The 15778-nt window shown below is 41.9% G+C and overlaps 1 protein-coding gene across 1 annotated transcript in view; it reads right to left on the bottom strand.

Moving 5' to 3' along the window:
- Positions 1–8474, bottom strand: part of FBP7 (F-box protein 7) — a 53597-nt gene extending 45123 nt beyond the window's left edge. The window contains exon 1 of the mRNA XM_086511269.1: positions 8342–8474. Within this exon, the coding sequence (XP_086367395.1) occupies positions 8342–8432 (91 nt within the window). The 5' untranslated portion in view covers positions 8433–8474. The remainder of the gene's footprint in view (positions 1–8341) is intronic.
- Between the last annotated feature and the right edge of the window lie 7304 nt (positions 8475–15778).

The following is a 15778-nucleotide window of genomic DNA, read 5'->3' as shown; positions in this document are numbered from 1 at the left end:
CTGCAGACCATCAATCCGGTGAGGGTGCTTCGAGGAAGCGACCCCGAATCCAGCATAAGTCCAAATCACCGCCGAGATCTTCTCAGGAGAAGAAGAAAGCCAGAAATGCTTCAATTGTTGATGCGGTGAAGAAAGGGGCTTGCTTCGGATGTGGCCAGACGGGTCACCAAATCAAGGATTGCCCTAAGAAGAAAAAGACGCAGAAACCGCAAGGCCATCCTTCGGTTCAAATTCACGAGATCTCAGGTAACTCTGATGTTGTTCAAGTTGAAATCCATCATTTAGCGCACAGTTCATGCACTAACTGTACTTTTAGCACCAAAGTGTTTGATAAGCACGATCTTCTCCGTTTCCCCGGGAAGATCAATGGTCACGACGTGACCGTACTCCTTGATAATGGAAGCTCACACAATTTTGTGGATGCAAAATTGGTGCTGAAACTGAGCCTGCGGACGCGGGACAGTGACCATGAGTATCGCGTGAAAAGGGCTCGCGGCATGGATACGGATGTATGGAATCGGATGGTTCCAGACTTGTCACTCGAGCTGGCTGATTACAAAGAGAACCTGGATTTCCACATCATGCGCCTGGACAGAGCAGATGTTATTTTAGGAATTCCATGGTTTTATGATAAACAAGACTCATTGTATATAGACTATGTGCATCACTCTCTTGTTTTTGTTAAGCAGAACATGCCTCATGTATCTGTGTCGCTTTGTAATCAGAAGTCTGTAAATAATGGTTTTGCAATACCAGTTGTTACTACTTTGAAAATGTATAAAGAAATAAAGTCTTTTGATGTTGACTTTTATCAATGTGCCATCTGCTTGGTTTGATTCATTAGTGCTTGGTACTTCTGTCACTGAATTTCGTAAAAATGTTTCATGTTCTTCTATTGAACTTGGGGATTCCGACGAATCCAACCTTATCCAAGGAATCATGACTGATTTCGCGGATGTTTTTCCCGATGATCTACCTCCTGGCTTGCCGCCTTCGAGAGGAGTAGATCATGGCATTGAGTTGGTGGCTGGTAGTCAGCCCTTCTCAAAGCAACCCTATCGGTTTAGCAAAACCGAGGAGGACGAGATTCAGCGACAACTGAAGGATTATCTCGACAAGGGTTTTGTTCGGCCTAGCAAATCCCCGCGAGGAGCGCCAGTGCTACTTTCTCGAAAGAAGGATAACACTATGCGCTTCTGCGTGGATTACAAGGGGTTGAATAAGCTCACTGTTAAGAACAAGTATCCGCTCCCACGCATGGACGATCTGATAGATCGGCTCCATGGAGCATTGTATTTTACGAAGATAGACCTACGATCAAGCTATCATCAAATACGGATCAAACTAGAAGATATTCCTAAGACAGGCTTCCATACGCGTTATGGTCACTACGAGTTTTTGGTCTTGCCTTTTGGTTTGACCAATGCTCCAGCTACGTTTCAACAGATGATGAATGATCTGCTGAGACCATTTTTAGGCAGCTTCGTTGTTGTATTTCTCGATGATATCTTGATCTACAGCCGAAGTTTGCCTGAGCACCTAGCGCATATACGCGTTGTTCTCGAAGTACTGAGAACTGAGAAGCTTTATGCTAAGGCTTCTAAGTGTGAATTCTTTAAGAAAGAGCTTCTGTACTTGGGTCACATTATTACTCACGATAGAACTTGCGTCGACCCTGAAAAGTTGGATAAAGTGCGAAATTGGCCCATTCTGAAGAATGTACGCCAAGTAAAGTCCTTTTTAGGCTTTATTGGATTCTTTCGCAAGTTTATCAAGGATTACTCTAAAGTTGCTGCTCCGCTTACGCAACTTTTAAAAGGAGGGGTGAAAGGGCAGAAGACTTCGGGTCCTCATCGTAAAGGTAATTCCCCTGTTGTCTGGAATGAGCGTCTCGACGAGAGCTTTCGAACACTAAAGCACTTGGTGACTACTGCGCCAATACTACACATTGTGAATCCTAGCAAACCGTTTGTGGTTGAAACGGACACTAGTGATTATGCTATTGGTGCGGCATTATATCAGGATGGACGTCCTGTTGCGTTTGAAAGTAAGAAGCTTTCTGACGCCGAGATGCGTTATCCAACGTATGAGAAGGAGCTTTACGCCGTAGTCCACGCCCTGAGGAAATCGCGGCACTACTTGTATGGCTCTACGTTTGTTGCATGGACAGATCATCACTCCTTGCGCTAATCTGTGATCAGAGTGATCTAAGAGGCCGGAAGGCCAGATGGGTTGAGCTTATGCAAGAGTTTGACTTTGAGATCCGTTATAGAAAAGGATCCAGCAATCGAGTTGCCGATGCGCTCAGCAGGATTCCTGAGGTTAATACCTTGTCTATGGCTGAAATCTCGACGGATTTCTATCTCTGTCTCCAAGGGCTATATCGTTCCGATGGCCATTTTGGCAAGATATGGAACGAGGTCAAAGCGGGGCATGACTCGCATACAGGCTTGGTGGTTCGAAGACCCAAGTGAATCGTGTTGGAGAGACGAGACAACGACAGTATTCCATTAGAGGTGGACTATTGTTCAGAAATGGTAAAGTCTGCGTGCCGGAAATCGATGAGATTTGACAAAGGATTTTGTGTGAATGCCACGATGTTCCTAGCACTGGGCACCCAGGCATCCAGAGAACTTTGGCTTTGGTCAAACAATATTTCTATTGGCCAAGAATGCGCTCTTACATAGAGAGCTATGTGAAGAGATGCGCTCAGTGTCAGGTCAATAAGGCAGAGCGCCTTAGGAAAGCTGGCCTGCTACATCCATTGGAAATCCCAAATGCCAAGTGGCAGAGTATTTCCATGGACTTCATCGTTGGTCTGCCTAATACTAGTAGGGGCAATGACGCTATTTGGGTTGTGGTCGATAGACTCACAAAAATGACGAAGTTTATACCAACGAAGTCGACAGTAAAAAGCCATGAGTTGGCGGTTTTATTTGTCGATCAGCTTTATAAGTTGTATGGTCTCCCAGAAGATATTGTCAATGATCGAGATACTAAGTTCACTGGCCGATTTTGGCGAGATGTCTTTGCTCACCTTCAGACGAAGTTGAGTATGTCGTCTTCTGACCATCCTGAGTCCGACGGACAAACTGAGAGAATGAATCAGACGTTAGAAGACATGTTGAGAGCCTATGTCTCTCACAGGCAATCTGATTGGGAAAGGTATCTTCCACAGTTAGAGTTTGCCTATAATAGTAGCAAGCATTCTGCTACTGGATTTAGCCCGTTCATGCTGATGTATGGATTTGAGCCTAAATCCCCAATTGTTGTTGGCTTAGAGAAAGTCAAGGAACGCCAAGCTCGTGATTTCCTGTATGAAATGCAGGAAATGCTCGAATTGGCTAAGGATAGTATAAGAACGGCTCGTGACCGAGTCACTACTTATGCTAATCAAAAGAGGTCTCCAAGGACTCTAGATGTGGGACAATGGGTCTATCTGAAGATACCCAAGGATTCCAAGACTATGCGAACCTCGTTGTAGATTCGATCAATCACAAAGAACCGATCTTGGCTTTCGAGTCAAGGTCCAAAGAACCCTCACAGGATGATTCGATCAATCACGAAGGATCGATCTTGGCTCTTGAGCCTAGGTCCAAGGAACCCTTACAGGAAGTACTAATAACTATGTATTCGCATGATTGGTCAACACGCATTGTACGAGTGTTTCATTTGTGATCGTTTCCTATATTTTAGTCAGCGTCTTTATGTGATCCCTATTCCTAGGCATGACATATTGTATGTTGAGCACGTTTCACTCATGAATGAGCACGAATGTATGCGAATTTTTCATGAAAAGCTGAAAAGTATGTATGTAAGGAAGTCACATTCCATGTCTCTTCCTTGGCATGACACATTTGCAGAAAGAGCACATGAAAGTATGAGCACCAAGCATGGGCATTTCCATGGTGAATTGCCACAGTTGATTGCTTTAGATCATAAGGGAGAGATTCGATCTCATTGTTTGCGTGTGGGTGGTGAACGGTTTGGCGCACTGTCTCTATGTTCATCTACATTGCATGCACAGTCTTTGAGGAAGACAAGATTTTTTCCACTCACTTTACATGGAATGGGTATGTTCATGGTTTTGTGTTAGAAGTGGTTTCAGGAATTTTCAGCCGTGGAGATTCTTGAAGACGAGAGAAGCATGACTCTCGACGAAGTTAAAGCATCAAAGGAGTCACAGCAGACTTTGTGTCGCTTTCGGCGGGGCCCAAAGAAGCAAGCTTTGCAAACCTTTATGAAGTTCAAGTACCGCACCACCCACACATCAGAGTGGGCCGGCGAAGAGTCCCTTCCAGGATTCCGGATGCTATTGGCGATCTCCCTCCACGCCATACAGTTCGGTACCAGTACCTCACTTTGAAAAGGAGGGGATGTCACGTGACACATCCAACCCTATGTGTCCGTGGACAAGCTACAGCATGATCAGGGTCCAGTCCATCTAGATTAGAAGTGATCTAGCACTTTTGTGAGTCTATTCGTAGACCGTGCATGCCCAGACACTTAGTGTAGATGCATATCCTCTGGTTGCACACAGCATGATCATAAGCATTCCCATCATAATCCTTCAGGGGAATTTTCCACTACATTTAGCCTATCTTACCTATTTTTTACATTTTTCACTTATTATTTTTAAGTGACTTTTGTTGAAAAGTAGGTAGGGCAAATTGAGTAAGTTTGTATATAAGCAAACCAAAGCTAGCACTAAATGGCAGAAGAGTCAACAGGAGCCAAGCTCAGCAGGCAACTTCTCAGCAAGACAAAGCCTTGGTGGACCTTCCCTCCATGCAGCAGATCCCCCTTCCACTAGCGTTTTTGGAAAGCATCTCAGTCTGGCGTTTTTGCCTAGGCTTGCATCAGTCCCATGCATCACCATTGTACCAGATTGTGCAATCATAAGTAGACCACTCTCGCCGACGAGAGTGGGGCCTTCGGAGGAGGATTTTACGTCTCTGGTGTCGTATCTCTCTTCTCTCTCTATCTCTCAGTCTCATACACTTGCACGCACAGTGTCCATTCACTTTGTTTGTGATCATAGCATTCTCTCATTAAGAACGGAAGGCTCTCCCTTCGATAAGAACAAAAGGAACCTTGAGCACAGTTCGGAGCACTCATCTTGAGCAAAGCGCAAACATTCATTCCGCTACGCCTAACAGTTGTGGCCGTGTCAGTGATCTCGTGTGCAAGAGTAGTTGGCAGTGTCAGTAGCAATCGCAATTGTGCATGCCTTGGGTCTATCCATTGGGCAAGTCAGTTCTATGCCGAACCACCCTTGGTCACTTGTATCAGCACATTGTTATCAGCATGGAGAGCCTTTCCCAGATCTCTCTCTCTTCGTGTGTGTGCGCGCGCGCACTAGTAAAAAGAGGAAAATGGTATAACCTTTCTATCACCAAGTGTGGTAGATTGATTATGCCATTTCCCTCTTGAATAATAGGTCTAGAGTTCAACTCTCCTCGTCGGATAGATCTTTAAGGTCTCTTTGGATAGTTTCCTACTACATTAAAATACTCTTCTTCTCCGGGTCGGGGGAGGGGGGGCTAATAAAAAGAGGAAAATGGTATAACCTTTCTATCACCCAAGTGTGGTAGATTGGTTATGCCATTTCCCTCTTGAATAACAAGTCTTGAGTTCAACTCTCCTCGTCAGATAGATCTTTAAGGTCTCTTGGGATAGTTTTCTACGACGTTAAAAATTAAAATACTCGTCTTCTCGGGTGTGTGTGTGCGCGCGCGCTAATAAAAAGCGGAAAATGGTATAGCCTTTCTATCACCCAAGTGATAGAAAGGGAGTTCAACACTCGTCGGATAGATATTTAAGGTCTCTTGGGATAGTTTTCTACGACGTTAAAATACTCTTCTTCTTCTTCCTCTCTCTCTCTCTCTCTCTCTCTCTCTCTCTCTCAGATGTCCTGTCTCCCTCTACCTCAGTGATCTGAAGACACATCACTCTTCTCCACATGTGTGCCTTGTTCATGTGTTTGGCATCGCAGGTGTTGATGTTTTCTTAAGCCATTTCGATGGTTGCCTCGTCCTTCGGATTTAAGGTGTGACGGTTGCTCTTTCCGATGCAGGCAAGCAGTCATTCCTATGTTGTCTTCCAGATTGGCCCTTCAAGACTGTACCATTCAGGATACACCTACTTCCCTTATCCTTAGACTGGCATGTTATCTTGTATAGGTGGATAGTCTTCCTTCTCATACTAAGAACCGGTTATAGTTAGCCCGAGCATTCTTCAAAGAGGGGAGACAGTCTTCTTGGTTCTTGTAACAAACTACTGACGTGTCGAAACCCTAATTCTGTTGAAACCTTAACCCTAAAATCAAAAACCCTAATTCTGTTGAAACCCTAATCCTAAAATCAAAAACCCTAACCCTGATTTGCTGACGCGACGCGCTGACATGTGGCTTGCTGTACGGACATCAACGCGATTTACGAAAAGCTGGCACCTTTTGGCATTGCTTTTTGGACCAAAAGCTATTGAGTTGAAGGCTTTTCACTGTAATTGCTTTTTAGGCCAAGGGCCTTTAAATATGAGGTTAGGGTTCATTCTCTGGTATGCTTCCTGGAGAAGGTGCAGAGTCTGGAGTACCAGCTTGTACTATGTTGATGCAATATAAAGAAATACCGAAAGGGCGCCAAGGGTTGGGGCCAATACTCTCTGGGGTGGAATTCCACCACTCCGTGTCGCGTGTTGTCTCTCTCTCTCTCTCAATTCAGTTGTTATTTGAAGTGCTTTAAGTTGTTCAGTCTGTTCTTTTCTATTGGCACGTGGTGCCCGTCTTGTGACAATTCTCCCAAATTTGGTTCCGGGTTCCATCGGTATATTATTATTTTCCTCTCAGATTCACCTACCGCGGGTGATCCGATTACACAAGCAGAGACTGTTGGAGAGTTATGACAGTTATCCATGGTTCGAGTGTTCTCTCTTCAGAGGGGGATATGGAGCCAACTTGGGAGTCAGTTTCCGCGGACTACTTCCTTATGGTTCTTGTGGTTCCTTGTGCAACGGGCAAGATTGACAATTTATCTCGTGGCTTTCTATAGCACCTTGTTCTTCTCTTGCAGAGCGCCCTTTCCTTGGACTTCCTGTAGCAGCTTAGAGTTTCAGACATGTGGTATATGACCGAAGGTGCAGATTTTCGATTCTTTCCTCGATGGTAGAGCACTTTAGAGTTGGAAAATGATCCGAATACTAGTATTTTATGCATTTACCCTCAGTTTTGATGCATACTCTTGGAGCGGTCACGTAGGCATCAAACGGAAAACTGTAAAACGAGATACAACTAGGCACATGGCGGAACATAAAAGACTAAATGCCAAGGTAAAAAACCTCTCCTAAAGAGAGTAAAAAGTGTCCTGGCTCTCTCTCTCTCTCTCTCTCTCTCTCTCTCTCTCTCTCTCTCTCTCTCTCTCAAACGCAAAGGAATCGAGCTCAAGAAGATGCACGAAGCCCGCAAACAAGGCAAATGGGCAGTTTACCGAGGGGGAAAAGCGGTCATCCAAGAGTTCCAAACTCCAAGCCCCGCTCCCCTCCCTCCAAACCCTCCTTAGGTTTTGTCTTTGCTTTCCTTTTTCTTGTGGATGGACCCTCAATCCTTAACTGATATGTATCCGATGCCTTCAATGGAAGAAACCATTGTACTATCATGTTTTATTTTGGTCCCATGGGTCATATTTGACCTTCGTGGACGATAATACAATCTCTCTCTCTCTCTCTCTCTCTCTCTCTCTCTCTCTCTCACTCAACTTTGACCTCTCTTTCTCTCTCTATCTAATCTGTCAAGGCAAGAAACCAAGTATATGTGATTGCCATCTGTGTGGCAAATGATCTTGTTTCACATGTTTATCCTTATCATCCATAGCAAGCTACTATTATATAGAGATAGATGAATCGTGAGAGGACTCACTCTTGGGTTAGCAAATAAGGGTTAGTGCCACCTGGAAACAGAGATGACAAAGATAAGCACATCATCCTCTATCACCGATACAAATTGAGGAGATATTGGCCAAGTGCAGCAGAAATTGTAGCAGGCCAGACAAATAACACTGGCATCAGCTTTGAAAGAGGTCTCCCTCTGACTACATCCTAGATTCACTGATCTTTATAGGATGGGTATAGACATTAAGAGAGCTCCATAGCATATAGTGATGGGTTGTCTTGAGCGCAGGGCAAATTTGTAATTCTTTTTCCAGCTCTGACTGGTAGGACATGGGCAGTTTTGTACGGCCTTTCGAGTACAGCTCTCTCTCTCTCTCTCTCTCTCTCTCTCTCATACACACACACACACATACGCGCGCGCGCGCGCGTGACGCCCCCACAACTCAGAGAGACTTACTCAGCCATGGTCTTTGTGTTTGCAAATATTGCACCTCTGTCGAACGGCGTCTGCAGGTCAGCATTGGCGCAAGTAATAAGCCATCGTGCATTTATTTTCCCTTTTAACTGATTCAAACCATTGCCGGTTATTCTCTTTTTTGCGTCTTCATATTCTTAAGCTGAGATTTTGCAAATTAAACTATGTTTTTGGTTCTATTTTCTTGCAAAATTTAACCGAAATGTTTACCTGTCACTCACACAATAACCAGCTATCTTGAATTTCTATCCGGCTCAAGGCTAAGCTAAGACACTTTTCCCGAACTCTCATCCAACCCGTCTACCACAAAAAAGAGAAAAACCGCCTTCAAAAAAGAAACAAATTTTAGGTGTTGAACCTCAAGTATTGTCTCCGAGAAGTATGTTGCAAGGCCCCTATTGCCTCAACCAATAATTTGAAGGTTGATAACGATACCAAGGAGCTATTGCCTCGACGAATAATTTGAGGTTGATAACGATACCAAGGAGGAAAAGGAGGATATATTCTTTGAGACTAACAAAAACCTTAATGGAGACTTAGCAGATAACCAAGTTGTTGTGATAATTAGTCAGCGAGAGTTGGAGCGTTGGTACAAGCACCTTAATAATAAGGCTTATGCCATGGGATTAGGCCCCTTTAGACTCTGTAAAACAGTAGATGGCTTAGCATTGGGAAACCTGAAAAATGGATGCCTCATATGTGCAATACCTCCCTAACGATGAGTATATGTTTTGCTTCGAGGATTCAGGAAGGGCCCTCAAGTTATTCATCAGGTCAATGGTTGGTGAGGAAAACCCCAATTTCCTTCTCCATGTGGCATAAAGGCTTCAACCCTAAGGGTCGTAAGCCTACAAAGTTTCTGGTGTGGGTTGACTTCCCAAATTATCCGATGGAGGTTTTTGCTTGGATTAAGTTTGTGGGTGCTAGGACAATAGCATCATTTGATAAAAGATTACTCAGAATTCACCAAAAAAGAGGAAGACAAGACAACGAATGAAGGAAATACTTCCTTCAATGATCCCAAAAGGAGTTTTGCTATAAGGACCGGAGCCCAAGGGAGAAATAACAACAATAGAAGGTACATTGGATTTTTTGCTTTGTTTAATAAGGTCTTTGATCCTACGGAGGATTTACAGGAGAATCAAAGGTGAATCTAACAATAATAACCCCATTACGTCCAATCCAAAGCATACGTCCAATCTAGAGCATGAAGGAGATGAGGAACAACAAAAGATGGATGATAAAGCTCCTTTCAATCTTGAAATTAGCAACAGTGCCTCTAATGGTTTTTCTCATTCTAATGATGAAATCATCAAGAAGAAGTATTCTAAGTTCTTATGAGAGAGGGACACTTTTTTTCAAATGGGTTTGGACAAGGATGATAGAGTGAGAATGAGCCAGCTTTCTTCTATAGCTAATCAATCACTAGATATTGTAATGACCCAAGCACGCTTTCAATATGTCGACCTTTTCAGAGGGACTCCGCAATTAAAAACACTTAGAGGGCTCTTACTCATTTTTAGAAAATAGTCAAGGATATTAGATCTCATATAGGATGGAATTTAAGCCACATGCTGACCTAGGAGACTCTAGTCCTCCCCCCCAAGAATTATTGACCTCAAAAATAAGATAAAGCAGGAAGAACTTATATATTTCTAAAGTGCACTTAACTTATATATGTTTAGAGTGCATGCTGGCCTATAGAGTTTTGGGCAACCAAAATAGATAGACTTTGCAAGCATATGTTTGACTTGCACTCAAGAAAAAGATGGTTAAGGACTTTCTCACTCCTTTGAATAATGAACAAGGTGTCTTAATTGTGGAGAGTTACAAGCTAACCTTGAGGTGGTTTATAAGTACTACTCAAAGATATACTCTCATCCTCCTCAAGGTAACCTTGAGGTGATTTATAAGTGCTACTCAAAGATATACTCTCATCCTCCTCAAAGGTCAAGAGTAGTCATTAGGCAAGAGCCAAAGTTGCATTGGTGAGGAAAAAGAACAATAGCCTCAAATGTGGCCTCCTTGGTAAATTTTCCTATGATCCAAGGGGAGGTGAAAGCAACTATCAACATTGTAAAGAAAAGTCAAACCCTTAGTAGATGGCTTACCTAATGAATTTTTTATTCAACTTCAAGATATTTTGATTCCCTTTATTCTCTAAAGTTAGGTACATAGTTAATGTTGTTATGTCCATGTGAAAGAATGTGGGAGGGACTAGAATATGTAGAGGTGTCAGGATAAGGTTCCTAAGGGCAAGGCCAAGGATCAACTGCAAGGTTTAGGGGCTCCTTAAAGGTAAGTGGCACGATCGAGGACCTACATAAAGAGATGGTTAGGAGGAGACCTCAGAGTAGTAGTCAGAGTTTCCCTTTTGTCGTTACAATGGTATTATAACAATTCATATTTTGGGGCAAAGGGGTTCATGGACCTCAAATGCATGACATGTGCATGTTCATGCAAGAAGGGAGTGGTCGAGGATGAAGGCGAGAAGAGACAGTGGGGAAGCATGGCTTCGACACACAAAGAAGAAAGATCAGAGTCGAAGTTGTTGTGGGAAGCACCTCTTGCACACAAAAAGGGCAACAATCGACCTGCACAAAATTGCAGCAAAACGGGCTCGTCACCTTTGCGTAGGCATGTTGAGCGAAACTCGTCACATACGCAAGAGCTATCTTTCCCTTCAAGGGGGCACTACGCATTTTTCCTTATCACATGGAGCCACCATGGGTTTATGATCCTTCCAGCTCACCTAATTCACTCAATGCATGAGTGGGGACCCTACGCCACCATGGGTGCGTGATCCTTCTAGCTCACCTAATTCCCTCAATGCATGAGTAAGCACTTGTAGGGTGCCTAGGGTCACCCAAGGGACTTTTTGCACAGAGTTTTGCCCCACAAAGCATGTCAGGTTACCATGGATAATTATGGCCAAGATGATTTGCCAATTTGGGCATACAAGTAAGGCTACAAGCCATGGAAGTCCATGCACAACCATGTGAGGTTCTTGACTTCAAGGAGCGAAGTCATGCACAGGAGCCAAGCGATCTAGTGACTCAACAAATTCTTGAGAAGCAAAATTACGACTGCTTTCAAGTTGGTATTAACACTAAGATAAGATCTCAATCCTATTTTATTCAAATTTCACCAACAATCAGTTTGGAGTTTTCGAACTTCTTTTCCACAACATTCCCTCCCATACAAGTGAATATAAAAAATGCTCCAACATTGATCTTACAGCTTTGATTAAGATTATTATTTATTGGACTTTGTACTTGCTACTACAAGGCGAGGACTTCAAAACCCATTAGAAATTTATTCAAGAGATCATTTGCTTCAAGCTTCTCAGGAAAGTTGGCATAAGAAGGATGACTAGATTGGAAATTTTCCATTTTTTAATGCTTTTACTACATTTTACACCTTTATTTTGCAAAGAATTTTAACTTGGTAAGCAGCTGCTTTGATGATTATAACAACAAACAAGGCACGGTTTTTTCCTATTATGATGCAATGTTGTAGCAAGGCTATTCTTTGGGGCTATTCGTACACGATGTTTATGTGCTATACGCATACGTCCTTCAGGATATGTTATGGACATCAGTACTTTCCCATATCCTAATTGCATAAAAGGGCAAGAAGCAATTCAACAGGGGTCGTGCTCTACTTTATTTTTAGACCATTCCACAATATTTTTTACACACGTCCAAAACCTTATCCTTCAAGAGGTGGAGTTGCTAGAAGGTTTGACACGTGTAAGTTCATAGCAAGAAATTTGCTTCAAAAATATTGTTCACTCACTTTCAAGGAATGTGACAGGCTCCTTTATGAGTACCAGTGTTGCTAAGGGCCTATCGAGGCATTTTTTTTCAATGCCTTAGTGTAAAGCAAGGCGTGACAACTGCTACAAATGGGAGCATGGAGAGCCCTACAAAATACTCAAAAAATAGAACACAGCAAGCCATAAACAAACAAATCTACATACCTGACGACTCACACACATCCATAATCAAGCTCAACACAAACAGAGAGAGACAGAGAGCGGGAGAGAGCGAAAGAGCACGTGCAGACGCACCTCCTAGAGCAGAGTGCTACGTTGGCATGGCGAGAGAGAGAAGGGGAGGAGAGGAGAGAAGAAAGACACGAACACTGGGTGCAAACTCCCCCCGTGCAAGAGTGACCATTTCCTTCTTGCACATATTTGATTTATAGGTTTCTTGAATGGTCAAATTGAGTACAAACTAGCCGGTCGGTCATAAATGGCCAAAGCTCATAAAGAGCACTTAAATCATAAAATGTATATAAACTATATATCCTTTCGCATAGTCCAATGACTGCTGATGCTTTTGCCACCTGTCTCAGCTGCAATAAATAGGTAAATATCAATTCCATTACATATCTCTCCATTAGAAAGCAACTGTCCTCAGTTGCAAAGATAAGAATCTGCAGAGCATACTTGTCAAAAACAATGATTAGTATATTGTGTCAAAATATCACATACTAAAAGAAAAATTTATTAAACTAAACAACATTGCTTGCCTACCGTCATCCACATACTACCTATTCTAGAGTCCCATACCACTAGAATAAGTAGTTTATGTCATAACCTGATGAATCACGATATCATTGGTCACACTCATCATTCAATAATCGATCCTCATCAATCTCAAGTTCAATTCCAATAATATTGTCGCAACAGAATAGCATCATATACCAATTCCAAAGCCAAATCCAAATATCTGGCCATTTCAAATCCAAATCCAAAAATCCTTCATTTTGTATACCTGGGTAACAAAATCATACCAGTTACAGTGGTGGCTAGCCACTGCAGCATGATTTTGTGATTGGTGTTGCCTAAATCGGTGAATCAAGATGTGTTGCCTAAATCGGCGAATCAAAATTTGGTATTGTTTAAAAAATGATAGTCGTGAATCTGTATTTGGTTGTTGTGCTGCCTAAATCGGCGGATATGCACCAACAATTGGTGTTGCCTAAATCGACGAATCTACACCTGGATGAGCATTTACACATTGCCTAAACTGGCAAATCTGTGTGCTTGTGACCAATGGACTAGATATGACATAAAAGAGAAAAATATTTACTACTTGTTCGACACAAAATTGCAGCATTCTCAGGTGAAAAAGTACTTACAAACGGTTTTTCTAGTATTCCAAAGCACCTTAGCTCTCGTGGGAGTTGTACAACATAATAACAATTTATCTCGATAGAAATTGCATTCAGTATAAGCTGAAGAAACAATGTTAGGGATGGTTAATTTTCACATTCATAAAAGAATGCAGATAAGCAAAAGATCCTTGTTGCAAACTCGTTGAGCTTGTCTCGTATGTATACAAAAAAAAAACATCTTACAAGAGAGTTGAGAAGGTGAATATTATCACAGTAGCATAGCAATCAAGTACATTGTAGTATGAGCTGATGAGAGACGATTTATAATGACGAGATCTTAAAGCAAGGACAATAAAAATAGAGATGGTTCATAATGATGAGATCTTAAAAATGCTACAGAGAACATTGCAAAAAATTGTTGCCCAGGGGTTCGTTGATATGAGAGTACGGTGGTTAGCTTTATCTGCAATAGTAATTCTCAAAGACAAAGCAGTAAAAATGATCTCCTAACAATTGTAAAACTAATTGAAGCACACACTAAATTCATTAGTATTTTAAAAGTTTGTAATGAGAGTTTGTTTACAACATAGGGATGGGAGTCAGTAGAGATTAAAGTTGTGTTGCGATAGCAATACGAAGGTCAAATAGTAGCTCTGAAAAAAAATGATGGTTCTTTAATTTAAGCAACTATCTTAATAAAATTTAAAAGAGAAAATCAATTCCTAATACATGACCTTAACCTTAACCATGGTAAAAGTGCAATCTAATTTCATTCATCATTGCTAATGGATATCACAGTACATCACTAAGTTAGTGGCTTAATGTGTGGAGAGAGGATTTTATTATTATTATTGTTATTATTAAAAATTATAGTAGATAGTTGCTTGCATAGGATGTGCATTCATATAATGGAGATAGCAATGACTTAAGGTTTTGATAGCTACAAGCGTATCTAGTCAGAGTTCTCATATGCAAGGCCTTATGCATCTTGGGAGGGAAAATTTTGTCCTAGCATACCATGATTATTCACGGTGTTTATGATCTAGGGTATGAAAACATTATTTTGTAGTGTGAGGGTCTCTTTTTCTTTCAAATTTTATAAGTTTTACATATTTCAGTAAATAAATCTATTTCTACAAGACAGACCATAGTTTCACTTTTAAAAAACAATGGGTCGGAAATGTTTTGTTGACCTATTGACAAAGTACAATGAAGGTTTGCCTCATACTAGCCTTTGGTTAGCTAAAAAATCTAAATTTATCAGTTTCAAACTATCATTTGTAAAAGAAAAGCCAGTAACAATTTCACCATCAAGAAGAAATCGATAGCGATGAGTTTCTTAACCAAATCTTTTGGAGCTACTATTGGAATTCTTTCATTGATAGCGATTAGAAAAGGCATATGAAGAAAAAAAAAGGGTGGCGAACCTCTTTGAATTGTCATCTGCATGGCTAGCATATGAAGTGCAAGCGGGGTTAGTTTTGAATTTATAAAGCTCTTAGGACAACACCAAATGAAGAGTACATGATGAGGCTCAAATTGAAGCAGGACGTAGCTACTAGGCTACTGATGGTATTTCAACTCAATGAGGGCATAGATACTTGAAGTAAAGGGGTTCAATGGATGCTTCTACCCCAATGTCGTAAATATTCACATATGTAGATCTCCCCGACAAACGTAGGACAACTATGAATACCAAATTGTAGTAAATTGGAAAGCAGCATGTTCGCCATCATGATCTACTAGTGTATCAAGGATCAATTAGTCACGAGGGCTTTGAAAATGGTAATGAGTTACTGTTGACCAAACTATGAACTTTAAGGAAGGTTGGGCGTCGACCATGAGCGACAAGCTTGGCAAAGCTGAGTTGCACCATTTAGTTGGGATGGATGGGGGTACGAAAGAGCCAGAGAAGTTGGTGAACAAGGGTCAACATAGAGAGAAAGGGAGAGAGAAATGAAATGAAATGGTATATTAAATGCCTGCAAAAGGCCAAATTGATACAATCCTTGTGGATCTAATCCAATACCCGGGTACAAAAATAAAATGAATTACAGTTAAACACTAAAACTAATATGAAACCTCATCGTTGTGAATGCCCAAGGATCCCCGACAGTGGCCATCTTTGGAGAAGGTGTGGCAGTCGTCAGTGAAGAGCTTCGTCAATGTCTATTTCTGTCCTAGGCGTCCCGGGAGAGAGAGAGAGAGAGAGAGAGAGAGAGAGAGAGAGAGAGAGAGAGAGAGAGAGAGAGAGAGAGAGAGAGAGAGAGAGAGAGAGAGAGAGAGAGAGAGAGA

Source organism: Adiantum capillus-veneris, chromosome 4, assembly GCF_014529385.1.
Source record: "Adiantum capillus-veneris isolate H3 chromosome 4, ASM1452938v2, whole genome shotgun sequence".
In the NCBI taxonomy this organism is placed as follows: domain Eukaryota; kingdom Viridiplantae; phylum Streptophyta; class Polypodiopsida; order Polypodiales; family Pteridaceae; genus Adiantum; species Adiantum capillus-veneris.
This window is presented reverse-complemented; position numbering and strand designations above follow the sequence as displayed.